At 45.4% G+C, this 15,528-nt stretch overlaps 1 protein-coding gene across 1 annotated transcript in view; it reads left to right on the top strand.

Annotated features, from left to right (window-relative positions):
• Positions 1–14,100: 14,100 nt before the first annotated feature.
• NRG1 (neuregulin 1) overlaps positions 14,101–15,528 on the top strand; it is a gene marked incomplete at both ends in the record, with an annotated part of 1,029,698 nt that continues 1,028,270 nt past the window's right edge. The window contains one exon of the mRNA XM_079726571.1: positions 14,101–14,809. Coding sequence (XP_079582697.1) covers positions 14,101–14,809 — 709 coding nt within the window. The remainder of the gene's footprint in view (positions 14,810–15,528) is intronic.

Raw genomic sequence — 15,528 nt, 5'->3', positions numbered from 1 at the left:
AGGTATATCTCATAAAATAACACATTTTTGAGACTTATAAACTGGCACATAATACACATCCCTTAAATATTTGTTAGTTTTGGGAAAAATGCAAACATCTTTTAAAACTCATATCTTGACCATGCAGCCATGCAACTTTTACCTATATTAAGATCAGAACCAGATCCAAGGAAATTGAAAACGGAAACTAGATAAAAGTAAAAAATGCAGAGTTCAAACGATGGCTGTGTTTAAAAACTGAACTTCTGTTCAGTGATTTTTTAATAAAATCTAGTATGTATCACTCAGTTTGTGATTTGGCCTTTGACAGGGGTTATGTATAAAGGTAGTGAGAGAATGAACAGTTACTCTATCCACTGTGTGTTAGGTTATTTACTTCATTTAATCCTCAAATCAGTCTGTGAAACAAATATTTCCATTTTAAAGAAGAGGGAAAGGCTCATGGTTTTCAGTTACTGATCAAACATCACGCAGCCAGTAGGAGGCAGAGCTAGAACTAGAATCCAAGTCCATCTGTTTCAAAGCCAAGGCCTTTCTTCCAAACAATGCTGTTTCTTTTCAAAGGGGTAAGAGAGGATGGAGGTATAGTGGATTGAATGGTGGTCCCCCCAATAATAGAACCTGTGAATGTGGCCTTATTCGGAAAAAGGGTCTTTGCAGATGTAATTAGGAATTTTGAGATGAGACCATCCTGGATTATCTGGAGGGGTCCTGAACCCAACAACAAGTGTCCTTCTACGAGATACATATGGGAGATACTGATGGAGAAGAGAAGGCCATGTGAAAGTAGAGCAGAGATGAGAGCAGTACAGCCATGAGCAATGCTGCCAGCCAGCCACCAGAAGCTGGATGAAGCCAGGAACAGATTGTCCCTAGAGCCTATGGCGGAACACTTTGATTTCAGACTTCTAGCATCCAGAACTATGAGAGAATGAATTTCTGTTGTTTTCAGCCACCAACTTTGTTGTGATTTGTTACAGCAGCCCTAGAAACCACTACAGGAGGTACGGGGAGGAACCTGCAAGGAGGTTGGACACACTGATTCATTTAAGAGCAAAGAAGACAGGCTGCTAATGTTGGAAACAAGTGGGCCTGGGGTTGAATCCCAGCTCCGCTGCTTATCTGCGTGTCCTGTAGAAGTAATATAACATCTCTAAGGTTTGGTTTCCTCAGCTGTAAAATAGAAATTATAATGCATTTCTCATTGGATTTTAAGGATTTAATGGGAGTATATAAAGCACTTAGCATATGTAAGAAATCAATTTACTTCCTTTTGTGGATCAGAAGAATATTTCATAGTGAAATAAAACATTATCCTTAACTTTGATTTTTCGTAAGTGAAACAGACAATGCAATATAGTGTTATAAGGTCCATAATAGAGGTAAATATGAGACACCACAGTGGCACAAAAAAGAGAGTGACTGACTCAGGCTGGTTGAACTGGGGATGCTCTCAAAGGGGAAGACCCTTGAGCTGAGATTAAAAGATGAATAGGCATATACTAGGTAAAAGATGTCCCCCAATCCAGAGACCCCCTATATTACCCTCTCCAAGGAATAAACCTACAGGATTATGTCTGTGGGGAGAGGAAGCAGGCACATAGGATCAAGGAGTCAGAGGGAGGAATCTGCAAAGTTGTTAAAAATTGATCTCCACCAAGGTCCATCATAATATTTCAGAACACTGGGGATAAAGAGAAGATCCCACAAGCCTTTGGCGGGTGCGGGCGGGGAACCAATCTTATAAAAAGGAACAGGAATTGGAATGGCCGCCGATTTCAGAAAAACAATGCTGACAAAGAACAACGGAGCAGTAACTTCTACATTCTAAGGGAAAATCACTTCCAACCTAGAAACCTATGCTCGGCCAAATTGCCAATGAAGTGTAAGGACAGATGAATTGCCAGTGAAGTATAAGGACCTTCTTAAAACATTTACTCCCTTTCTTGGGAGGCTGCTGAAGGATGTATTCCATTAAAACAAAGGTGTGGGGCTTCCCTGGTGGCGCAGTGGTTGAGGGTCCACCTGCTGATGCAGGGGACGCGGGTTCGTGCCCTGGTCCGGGAGGATCCCACATGCCGCGGAGCGGCTGGGCCCGTGAGCCATGGCCGCTAAGCCTGTGTGTCCGGGGCCTGTGCTCTGCAGCGGGAGAGGCCACAGCAGTGAGAGGCCCGCGTACCACAAGGAAAAAAAAAAAAAAAAAAACAGGCGTGGACCAAGAAAAAGAGAGACATTGTATCTAAGAAACAGGAGATTCAACTCAGGAGAGGAGCAAGCTCCATTCATTTGATAGTAAATGGAAATCTCCAGATAGAAACTCTTTATCAGGCAACAAGAGTAACTGGCAGAGGTTAGAACAGGCTGGAATTTTAGGCAGACATTTCTTTAAGAAGGTGAAGCTGATAGAATAGCTAATGTAAATAAATGCAATGGGAGGGCGTTTAGACAGGTAAGGAAGGATTTGAGGTTGACTTAGGGGTAAGTACATAGAAAGTTAAACAAATGGGAAAAACTCCAAATAATTATTTTACCTACCCTACTTCAGGGTAGGTAAAATTTTGAGCAGGGAAGGAATTTCAATCATAGCTTATTACATGGCTTAGTCCTGAATTACATACATAGGTATGATAATATAACCACTGAATATCTAATCAAAATTTTGTTTTAAGAGTACTGGGGCATGGAGAGTGTGCTGCTTTTTGGGAGCTAGAAGGAGAAAAGAAAGCTACATTCCTGTCTTCCATAGTTAATAGATAATGCCTAAAACTGAAAAAAAAAATCTAGCAATAGCCGTTCAAGCATGTTCTTAGGGTAAAAAACAAGAGTCAGCTAAAAGAGCTGAAAATGAGCATTTTGTGGATGGGGAAATGAGGAGTAGGGATATTTTGAGACTTAACAAATCTTATAGAAGTGGTATCATCTTGGACCATATGCATGTATCACTTTGATAAACAAAATTTGTAAAAAAAAAAGTCTTCTGTTCAAGAGTTTCCAACCTCAAGAAATTTCTACTCACTCTGGTGAAAACTTCACAAACCTCTACCATTCCTCCCCGAACTGTCATGAAATCATAGATGCTGAAACTAAGCTCTTTGCTCTTGGATTCCTAGACCGTAGGGCAGTTTTAAGCATGGCTTCCATCTGAAGCCTGCTGGTGAATGGAGGAAAAGTAAGAATATCCAGGTAACATTAGCCTGTAGCAGGCAGGGTTAAGGGTAACTAAATTTTGTCAAGTTGGGGGATAAAGACAATAGGAAGGTGGTTCTACTATCAACTAGCTTGTTACCAGAACTTTAGAATTTGAGGCAGAAATATAACAGAAAATGTTAGGGGAGATGGAAAAAGTAAAGATGTTAAGAACAGATGAGTGTAGAGCAGATTAACTTATCAGATCATGGAGAAGACATGAAGGAAGATCTTATTCTTCATTGGACCAAGAACTGATTTCAAGGGGAAGTTTGCTACTTTATATAAAATAGGGAATTCTGAAGGTAACTTCTATATGACACATGATGGCAATGTTGTTCATTTGAAAAGGTTGAACTTTATAAGGAGCTTTTCCCTCTTTGATCTTTCTGGTATTTGTAAAGAACGCAGGGTGTCTCTAACTTAGCATTTCACGTCCATTGTTTGGAACTCCAGACACGATTTCCTATAGAAACAATGGCAGGTGGTGGGATCCACAGGCCAACCCTCCAGTGACTCATTGGTCTCTGGGTGTCCCAACAGCACTGAACTAAACCAATGTTTCCATGGAAAAATTCAAATATGATTCATATTGAGCTGCAGGAATACTTGTGACCACATTTTTGTAACAGAAATTAAAAAGGAGTGAAGAGTGGGTGGGATCAGGGATAGAGATACTCTGTAAGGGCAGGAGAGTGTCGCTACTGCAGAAGAATAAATTACAGCAGTGGAAATTTACCTCTCTTAATGCCTCTTGACAGAAAAACGATGGTATCTTGAACCCGTTCTGAATCTCATTGATACAGTTCCTAGGTGAAAACAGAATAAAGATATAGTTAGGAGCGTTTCTAGGCAGTAGGAAGTTGAAGAGACGGGAGAATGGAATTTCCAGAAGGAAGAAGAGTTCTATGGTCATATGGCATTTGGCTTCACAATTCTCTCCCGGCCCCGAGCACCTCTCTCTCTCTCTTTCTGTCTCTCCCCCATATATATATCACACGTTAAGCTTGTATAAATCAGAAGCTGCTTATAAATCATTCTGATATCTGGTCAACCTGACAAAAACTCTTATCAATGAATGTTTTGAAATTTCACAATTAAGTAGAGAACAGCAAAGTTTTAGTGGTGAATATATAAACTCTAAATTAAAATGCTTTAATTATGAAGAACTTTTGCCTTGAGGACCAAGGATGAAATCCAAGAATTGTATATTAATTTAACTTAATGAAGAGAAAAGTAACTATGTAAAGAGTTGACCCTTTTCTAAAATTCTAGAACTAACAGTGCACATAACTGAATGTTCATAATAAAGGATGCTCAGTCTATCAAACACAATTTTAATCAATTATTCACTGCATCTGCATTTTTACTATCAAGATAAAATAACTTACTGCTTTAGTATTTTCCCAAATGTTTGTTCTTGGTAGGCTGACATCTGCTGTAGATAAAAGTAGGGCTCACAGACATTTTCATTCCTATTTACCATATGAGTTTTTGGCCCATCTTTCATATTGTATTAATGACCTCGGAACAGAATTGCCCTCCTTCCCTTTTACTTTTCCTTTATAGAACATTTCAGATACTTTCCTTGCTGATTTTGGGATGTTGCCCCAATTCCATGCCTGGCACAAAGGTAATATAAGCCAGGAGATACTTTGTGAACTTACTAACCTGTGACCGGACTTGTCCTGGGATGATCACCCTTTTACTCCTTACCTCATTCCCATGGAGGGAAGCAAGAAATACGCAAAGGTAGAGAGCGGTTGGCTTAACTGGGGAGGACTGTGGCATTTTCCCACTCACTTCAGGTAAAAGAAGGTAACACCTCTTTCAAACCAACTGAGAGGGTGCAGGGAAGCTACAAGGTGATACTGCGGGTCCCTAGAATATGAGGAAATTGGCAGCTCTCTCCTCCGCTACAGACTTGTTGAAACATGGAAGCCCTTATGCCTTCCCTGGGAGAGAGAGATCAAGGTGCTCCTTGATGTATGGAGACTGGGGCCTACTTCTTACCTGGGCAATTTTGAAGGTAGGACAGCAGATGGAGCACCTATAATGACAGAGCAAAATGAGTGGGTAGTAGCCTGCCTTGTCATCGTTTGGCATGGAAAGGATGTTTGAGTTTCCTATGGCTTGAGAGTGCTGTGGAAGGTAGAAGCTATCTTTTTAAAAAATATTTATTTATTTATGTAATTTATTTTGGCTGCGCCGGGTCTTAACTGCAGCACACGGTATTTTTTTTTTTTTTTTTTTTTAGTTGTGGCATGCGGGCTTCTTAGTTGCAGCATGCACGCGGGATCTATTTCCCCAACCAGGGATTGAACGCGGGCTCCCTGCATTGGGAGCGTGGAGTCTTACCCACTGGACCACCAGGGAAGTCCCAGAGCTATCTTTAAAGTACCTCTCCCGAAGGTACCTTGCTGTGGCAAGAGAACACTGTAGTCTTAGATTGGGATGGGAGGAGATATACCATTAGGGATAGGGAGAATTTCAAGAGGTTAAGCCAAAACCTGGATCACCTTTGTCTGGGAACTGTGCAGTGTTGAGTACCTGCAAAACTCCTAAAGAAGCTTCCCGTGAACGTCACAAAAGTGCTAGTTATTTGGATGTCAGCCCAAAAGAGGTCACTGATGGCCAGCCAGTATTAACCAAGGAAGAACTAAAATGCAGAGTAATTTAAGCAAACAAAAAATACGCCTTTCCTTTAATTTGATCTTCCTTAACCCAGACCCTGGAAGAGCCAGAAGTAGAAGGGGGAGGATGGGGAGGAAACAGGAGGGAACAGGCCATTCTCCCCAACACGGCTGCCCAATTGGGGTATTGGAGAGCGGCTTGGGATTGGAGATGAGATTGCACTAGATTTAGACTGGACCAGACCCCTTTAATACCTGCACGGCAGTTACATTAACGTAATGGGGTTGTGTTCTTTGCATACTTGTAAAAATCTGGAAGCTACAGGATCTGTCTGAAACAAGGACCAAGAGATGGAGATCCAACTGAGCGTATTTAAAAGCAGTGACTGGAGAAAAAAGTAACGCCATTTCCCACCAAGTTGAGACTGTTCAACTGATTACATGGGGATAGATTATGCAGTAAGGTTTTTTTGCTGACTGTTAAGGAGGCTCTTTGGGGATGTTATGCCCAGAGTATGAGGTTCAGAAGTCGGTGGATTCTTTCCCCAAAGAATTAATGTTTGGGGCTCAGTCCATTGGGAATGACTTATTATGAATATTAAAATCAGGTTTTTAAAACAAGTCCTTAATACGATCTTCATCTGTTGCTTCATTCATTCAAACATTTATTAATTGCCTTTGTCCTGCACACACACAAAAGTAATTCTAAGGCAGCTGTCACTGTGATCAAGAATAAGAATAAAATCATAGTAATTGATATGCCACTGACTATGTGCTAGGCACTCTTCTAAATGCTTTATGCATGCTAATCTAATCAACTGTATTTCATCCTAAAAGGGAGTTACTATACTAGCTATATTTTATAGGTAGTGAAACTTGAGCCACAAAGAGGTTAATTAACTTGCCTATGGGTATATAGCTAGTAGGGTTGAAGCTGGAATTTGAACTCAGGAAATCTGGCTGTAGAGTTTACATTTAATGCCATATTGTTGCTCATAATATTAGATATTTCCTCTAATACAGAGTTTAATGAGAATATGACTAAGTTTAAAAATAAGATTACAGGGTGAAAGATGAATGTGTCCTGTAAACACTGGAAAAGGCTTCAAAATCATGTTCCAGTGCAACTGGAGATCCCACCATAAACTGTAGACAGATCTTTAGGACTTGCCATGGAAAGACTCGTTAGTCTCATTCCAAAGATTTAGCTGTTTGTAATACCCATTATAATATCTTCTTTGGTCTTATTGCTCAGAGAACATATCCTTTGTAATAAAATATATAGCTTAATGAGTTTCTTTATAGCTTAATGAATTTCTTATTTTTGGAGCAGTCTTCATAATTCCATTTAGACTTTATGACTTAGGAGATATTGCTATCTATCTATATCTGCAGTAAATTTTGTTGGTGGGTCATTGTGGAGTTGTTTTTGAACCCTGAAACAAATCTCTTCTGATCGTTGGAGGAGGTCATCAAGAGGATATGACACAGGTCGTCCTGTGAACTGGACCCGGTCAGTAGGAGGCTCCTTACTCTTGTGCCTGAAATGTACATTTCACCTGCTATTTCCGCACTTGGACCCAGTTCAGGGTCACAGCCTTGGGAGAGTAATGTGAGCCTACCTGGGCTGTACACGTGACTGAACGCTGCTAAAGCCTCTATATAAACTCTTAAGATTCTGGCGGGCGGGTGCAGAGTTAGGCTCATTTTGCGGCGCCCAAGACAAGCCTCGTGTATAAGTTCCTTTGTTTATTAAATCTGACACCCACCAATATGGAGTTATCTTCCTGTTTCTTCAGTCTTTCTTTGCCCTCCTCCTACGGGGGCCAGTTTTGGATTTTTTCTGAACACAGATGTATTCCAGGAAAAGATGATGGAAAAGTCTTTAACTTTTTCATGTTCCAACTGGGGACTATGTCTTATGCCAGAGAAGAGCTTAACTATGGAAAAATGAAACACTCAAGAAAGAGGGACTGCAAATAGCAAGCTGTTGCTTGTTGTTTTTTGGGAATGGTGTTCTCAGGAGAAGCAGCCGGAAGATGGCTCAGTGCTGGCTTAGGGGCCAAGACCTCTTTCCTTTGTAAAAGGAGACCTTTGTGATGGAGAACTGAGCGCTGTGGGTGCTGAGAACTTGGCATTTCTGAAGTGCTACGATTATGTATCCTATCACTTCCAGAAATGGTTTTTGAAAGGCTGCCAGCTTTAGAGAGGCTTATGACAGGGTTTTTAGTTAAACTATTGTGGCTTGTGGGCACGGCACAGAATTGGGAGAGCTGGAGCCTCAGTTCTAAACCTCATACTAAAAATAAAGAGCTTTATGATCCTGGGGAAGGCAGTCAGCTTTTCTGAACCTCTTTATCATTTATAAAATTAAGAACTTCAAACTAGATACCTAGGATTCTTTCCTGGTCTAACATTTGATGTGTTTCTCTCTGAGTCAAAGCATCAACTAATGGAGAAAGTGAGAACTAATGTTCTAACATGGCACCCCAGGTTAGGGGGTGGATAATAAAATATTTATTTATACCACTCTTTCATGAGTAGATACAGTAAAAGCTGATGCAAAACCTACCAGTAGAGCCTCTTCTTTCTTCCTGTTTGGCATATTTGTAAATAGCAACAATAAGTCCCATAAAGTGTTCCTAGAAATAAATAAAATTCATATTCATTACTCCTAAATATCAGTAATGATATCATGGTGAAATTTTCAAATCAATTTTTGAGGGGAAATGAATGACTTATGTGTAATATATTCATTATCTTAAGTAGCATTATTTCTATTGGATGGTTTATGTGCTAATAAGGCAAAAGAAAGAAACTTTTGCTCAATGCAAAGTGATAAAATAAAAATAGTATTTGATCTCAACAACTGCCTTCAGTAATCTGCTAAATGATGATAATGATTCTTTCTTTATATCATAGTATTGTTATATAATATAGTCAATAATAATGTTAATAACATTAATATTCATCATCTCATCGTCCCCAAGGAGGGTACCAGGGAAGTCATATTAACACTGATACCTTTATTTCTAGTTTCTTAGCTGACATGGTGATGATAACAGGCCCCTACCTTGCTATCCACGTTCCCCCTCCAGTGTGCTATGTAATGGCTGGGAATTTCCACCACGGGGCTGCCACACGTGAACTTGGGCTGCTATTCTCCTTCTGTCTTCTTAAGAGGCGCTGCCATGAGAACACAGCTCGGTTACTTCTAAGTGCAGTGACATCCCCACTGCTGTCTTGTTCCCCCTTAGATCCTTCAGGACACATCTGCAGTGGTCCTTCCTCCCAGAAATGGAAAGTGGGCTTCCCCTTCACATAGCCTTTTTACTTTTTCACCTGAGTTTTAAAGCAACATGCGTGGCGTGGTGTCTTTAAGTGTTACACCATTCTTCATCAAAATGGCCACTTCAGCTTTTACCTGTGGTTCTGTCCCTATAAGCATGAGCCTTTGTTTTGAGCTGGAGCCTGGGGAACACGTCCCATAGTGCCCTCTGTTTTCCATCCTCCTCTTTCCTCTGTTTCTTCCCCAGGTTCCTCCTTTCTCCTTCAGAAAACACACTCTCACGCGCGCGCGCACGCACGCACGCACGCACACACACACACACACACACACACACACTCTACCACCACCACCAATAACCCATCAGAAAACATCATTAACTCATACAAACAGATGGGACAGATGATGGGAGAGATAGGATCGCCTGCCCAGACCAGCAATCACAGCTGACTCACTGACTCAACTGAATCACAGTCTAAACAAATAGTGATATAAGACTGGTGCACACCAGAGAATGACCATTTGAATTTTATGACCAGGTCAGAAATAAGTATCTTACAGCCTGTTACAGAAAAGCACTTTTAAACAGTCAGAGTCCTAAGTTTTTCTGGACCTTATGTCTGCTCCAAGACAGGTGGCTAAGCAAGCGAGGATTCTTTGGGAGACTGCAAATTCGGGACACCACGACCAGGAGAACAGTTGTTTCATGATTTATGGCTGAAGGTGTGCCTTCTACGTGCTGTTGGTCAGTGATGATAAAGTAGGTATCAGTGCCTCTGTGGATTTCCTGTTGCCCCCTCAAGAGCCACCATTTAGAAGCATCTAATCAGGTATAAAGTGCTGGGGGTGAGAAAACCTTTTCAGGTTGCCACTGCACTTTGGACTTCCTCTTCAGATTTTCTAAACTAGTAAAAATACTATTTCACATGTACCTGCATAATTTTGTCTGTCTGTTCTTTCCCCACTTGAGCACATAAAATATTCCCAGGTAACAAGATGACAACCTTTCTGATCGCTCATTTTTCTTTTGGTTCCAAATGACCAATGAGACTAATTAAGTCCTCAAGGAAACACTCACCTTTACTGTCAGTAGGTGGTCATCTTAACTAGTCAGGATAAGTAAATAGGGCCAGTCTCTAATAACCAAGGAGGCAATCCATATTTCCTTTTCAAAACTGGGATGGAGAAAATTTGTGATGGAGGGGACACTGAATATTTGAATACAATGCTTAAATATGTTTACACATGTTTATAGTATCATTATGCCATGGATCCTGGAGTTAATAAATCTAAAGTTTTTGGCAGTGGTTCTCAAAGTGTGGTCTCTCCACCAGCAGTGGCATCAGTAGCACCTGGGAACTTATTAGAAATGCATATTCTTAGGCCCTACCCCCAGACCTTCTGCAACAGAAACTTTGGGATGGGACTGGCAATCAGTGCATTTTGATGCACAGGTGAGTCTGATGCAGGGTTTAAGTACCCTGGTTTTAGGATGTTTCCAAGAATGAGCCCTTTTCTTTTTGTCTTTTTAAAACAATGTGGACCAATTAAATTGTCCGTTTTCTGAAGAGCATGTAATCACACTGAACAATTGTTCATACATTTCTCAAGCATATGTTAATCATATTAGAAATGCCCTCCCCCTTTCATTCAAAAGGGAAACATCCTTTTCACGTTTGGGAGCACCTGAACAGGAAGACTCCAATACAAAAACAGAAAGGAAAATACGTGCAAATGGTTCTCGCCTATGCATAGAAAATACCCACAAGAGTTACCCCTTAACACTGCTTAGCTGAGAGAGGAGGAGAAGAGAATGTGGGAGTGAGGTAAGGGCATAAAAAATACAGAGAAAGGGCATTAAAAACATATAGAGCAGCTTATGTTTAATCATAGATAAAATGCTTGGTGAAGTCCTAAGAGGGGTATCTGAGCCTGTAAGCCAGTGCTTTAAATGTTATTCCATCTCTGTGACAGGGTGGGCAGTATTGGGGTAACGTGTGGGAAGCACGTTACCACATCAGTCCTGATTAATCAGCTGACATTTATTGAGTGTTTACTATATCCCCCCCAGTTGGGTTAAAACGGGAATGCTGGAAACACCGTCTCGGCTTTTTAACAAGCTTACTAGTTGAAGAGATGGGAGTCAAACGGAAACACTTGGGCACAATAAAATAACATGGGTGCTTCCCTGGTGGCGCAGTGGTTGAGAGTCCGCCTGCCGATGCAGGGGATACAGGTTCGTGCCCTGGTCTGGGAAGATCCCACATGGCGCGGAGAGCCTGGGCCCGTGAGCCATGGCCACCGAGCCTGCGCGTCCGGAGGCTGTGCTCCGCAACGGGAGAGGCCACAACAGTGAGAGGCCCGCGTACCGCAAAAAACAAAAAAAAAAACATGATCAAAAATGAGGCACAACACAGATTGCAAATGCAGGGGGGCTACAAATTCTGAGGTCACTCTGAGTGTCTAAGAAAGAAGGCTACAGGGGGCAGGTGGACTTCAAAGGATGCTTACTATCTGTAGTGGATTGTAGAAATGGCCTCAGTTCTTCTTCCCGGATCTATGCCCCTTGGCAACGCAAGTTTCCAGCTCCTCACATTGACAGTACTCCTGTAATTCGCCCTGTAACAGAGGCAGTGGTGAGGTGCCAGTTCTGAGCCTAGGCCTCAAGACACCTTGCATGCTTCTGGCCACTCTCTTGGAACCTGTCCAGCCGCCATGAACAAGCCCAGGTTAAGCCTGTTGAAAGGAAAGACACCACATCCATTAAGAGATAAGCTGTCTCAGCTGAGGCTATCTGAGACTAATCAGTGCCCAGCAGCACCATCAGTGAGCCCAGTCAAAATCGCCCATCCACAGAATCCTGGGCTATGTGAATCAATATTGTTTTAGGCCAACAAATTTTGGACTGGTTTGTCACACAGCAGTAGATAGCTGATACGAGGTCTGAAAGGTGGAGAGGAAGGGAGAAAGCATTCTAGGCTGGAGTTGCAACTCCAAACAGGTTGAGAGTCAGAAAGGTGTGAGGTCAGGGCAAAGAAAAGTGAAGACACCAGTAGGATTGGACGTCTGACCACTTTCTTCCAATAAATCAGGGGGAGCATGGGCATTTAAGAGAACATATACTGGAAGTCAGACCTGCACTACTACAATTCTTGAAGCACACCATCAGGCCCTAAGAAATAGGAATTCCCACATGTTGAAACACACAGTGAGCTTCAGTACCCCATCTGTCCAAGATGTACTTTGAGAGAGTAAGGCATTGTTTTCTAGCCAACTATATTTTGCCAAGGGTGAAAAAAGAAAAAGATCTTTGTGGCTTACAATCTGCTCTTACTTTTTATATAGAGAAGTCTAAAGTTTATGTGACTTACTTTCAAGAAACTAATAGAGGCAACTTCACAGGATCCCAGAGTAAAGGATATTATGTAGCTAGAGTGCTTTTAAAATCTTAAATTCTCACAGCGTGGGTCTAGTAGGCCATTGAATAACACACAGCTTCGACTCAATTTTATTAGATCATTGAATATATTTGTCACCATAAAAAGCACAAGAGAAATAGTTTCCTTTAAATGCTAAAAATGTGTTCTTTCTGTTGAGTGGTACTTGCCGGGACAGAACATCTCTGGGAGATGACGGATTCTTGTTTCAAAAGTAGCTTCTTAAATTTGGCGGGACAGCGGGTGGAGGGTTCGGAGGGGGATGGGATGAGTTAGGGTGGGGCGGGTGTGATATTCAGATGGAAAAATATTTAACCTACAGCCCCTCATGCCTGGGATCCTTTGTACCAGCAGGCACGGAGGCGTCCTTCGTTTCATTCAGTTAATTTTTTTTAAAAACGGACTAGTTGACGAAGTGCCAGAAACTTTATACCAAATGGCCTTATTGAGCCACTATTTTATTCAAGCAATGCTCAGATCAGCAGTACCCCACAGGTCAGAAAATCACGGCGAACGGGGCATTTCCACAGCAGAAAAGGCAAGGGTAATGAAGCCTGAAGCGTCCCACGAGGGGAGCCGTGGAAGAGGCAGCAAACCTGAAGAGCTCCCTGTGTGTGCGCGTTAGCAGGGGAGCGGGCGAGATAGAAAGTTGTTCTAATTGCAGCCTGTCTCCTGCGAACGTGTTGCTCCCTTTGGACTCTCCGGTAACCAGTTCACCCAAAACTTTTCTGCCACGAGGCCCCGCGTCTCCCGCGTGCTCCCTTCCTTCCTGAGCCGGCTAACAGGTCCTCGGTCACCGAAGCGTCACCTCTCAGCCCCCGGGAAATCTCCGCAGCCCCCTCGGACTGCAGCCTGGTCGTCGCCCGGCCTCCCAGTGCAGCAGTCGGGGCGACGGAGAGGGAGGCGGCGCGCAGGCCAGGGAAGACCCGGGAGGACCGACTCGCGGGCCGGGCTCGGGAATCAGCATGGGGAAGGGAGGCGCGGGCCGAGCTCGCCCCGCAGGTAAACAGGCCGGCGAGGCGCAGGGCGCTGCCGCCGCGGCCGCCCAGCGATTTCCAGGCACGCAACTCCGCCTCCAGGGCTCTCTCCCTCGCGCGCTCGCCCCGCCGCCCGCTCGCAGCCTCAGCAGCCGCTGCAGCATCACTTCACACAAAGGACTGTTCCCCGCCGAGCAGCACCTCCACGTCCTCCTCCGGTGACGGCAGCCCCGACAGCCGGGCTCGGGCGCGGCGGCGGCGCGGGGAGGACCTGTCACTCCCAGCAACCGCGGCAGCGGCGGCGGCTTTTGTTTTTTGTTTTTCTATTTTGCTTAAAAAAACATTTTTTTTTTTTTTTGCCCTTATACTGCTTGGCCTTTCTGTGGTTCCACCCACCTCTTCTCTCCCTTCCTCCTCCTCCTCCCGTAAACAACTCTCCCACAGCTCCCGCCAATAAATAAATTAGGAGGAGGGTAAGGGGGAGGGGTGCGGGGGGAGGAGGGGAAAGGAAAAGGGAGGCAGCGCGAGAGAGCGAGGCAGTGTCCGAACCGACAGCCAGGAGCCCGCACGCACCTCGCACCATGAGATGGCGACGCGCCCCGCGCCGCTCCGGGAGGACCGGCCCCCGGGCCCCGCGCCCCGGCCCTGCCGCCCGCTCGCCGCCGCCGCTGCTGTTGCTGCTGCTGTGGACCGCGGCCCTGGCGCCGGGGGCGGCCGCCGGCGACGAGGCGGCTCCCGCGGGGGCCTCGGTGTGCTACGCGTCCCCGCCCAGCGTGGGCTCGGTGCAGGAGCTGGCTCAGCGCGCCGCGGTGGTGATCGAGGGAAAGGTGCACACGCCGCGGCGGCAGCAGGGGGCACTCGACAGGAAGGCGGCGGCGGCGGCGGGCGAGGCAGGGGCGTGGGGAGGCGAGCGCCAGCCGTCAGCAGCGGGCCCGGGAGCGCTGCCCGCCGCCAACCGGACCGTGCCCCACTGGCCCACGGGCCCCGCGCCCAGCGCCGCCGAGCCCGGAGACGAGGCGCCCTATCTGGTGAAGGTGCACCAGGTGTGGGCGTTGAAAGCCGGGGGCTTGAAGAAGGACTCGCTGCTCACCGTGCGCCTGGGCGCCTGGGGCCACCCCGCGTTCCCCTCCTGCGGGCGGCTCAAGGAGGACAGCAGGTATATCTTCTTCATGGAGCCCGATGCCAACAGCAGCGGCCGCGCGCCGGCCGCCTTCCGAGCATCCTTCCCCCCTCTCGAGACGGGCCGGAACCTCAAGAAGGAAGTCAGCCGGGTGCTGTGCAAGCGGTGCGGTAAGTTCCTCGCCTCGCGGGGCGCGCTCGGGCGGGGCGGGGAGGGCGCACTCCCGGGGCGCGGCGGGCGCCGGTTTTCGACGGCTTCCGGGCGGACGCGGTCTGAGCGGTGGAGTTTCGGGCTTGGAAGCCTCTGGGCGCTCCTCAGAGGAGGAGGGTTCGCGGATTGGATTCCACAGGCAGCGCCTTCTCCAGTGTCCCGGTTGCGAGGCATTGCCATGGGTGAAAGCCCAAGTTTGGTCCTCGGTTGGGGCCGCCTCAAACTTTTTAATTCCTTGGGGTTTCGTTCGCCAAGTAGAATGGAAATGGGCCGGCTGCTTTCTTGCGCGTGCCTTCTTGAAATCTTTCGTTAGGAGTTGCTGTTAAGGGCAGCCGTGTGGGGCTTTTCCTCTGAAGGAGGAAAGGCGAGTCGGACAGGACTGTCAAGTCTTCCCGTCACTTCGAGTCCGGACTGTGGACTTGGTCAGGGGGTTTTGTCTATGGAGAGTCCACCAAGAAAAGGCCAGAGCACTGCGATTCCCCTTGCGATGTGGCAGAGTTTGGGGCGCACGCATTGTCCGAACAGACAGGTGCAGTCTGCACCTTGTGAAAATGTGTATGTGAGAAGTATAAAGTTGGGTGTTTTCTTTTTGGTGACATCATGTCAAGAATTTTTGTTTTCACAGTATTTTCGTTTGGAGTATGCTTTGGCACGTCAGGGCATCAGACAGATGAGTGTC

Source organism: Hyperoodon ampullatus (genome assembly GCF_949752795.1).
Source record: "Hyperoodon ampullatus genome assembly, chromosome: 20".
Lineage (NCBI taxonomy): Eukaryota > Metazoa > Chordata > Mammalia > Artiodactyla > Ziphiidae > Hyperoodon > Hyperoodon ampullatus.
This window is presented reverse-complemented; position numbering and strand designations above follow the sequence as displayed.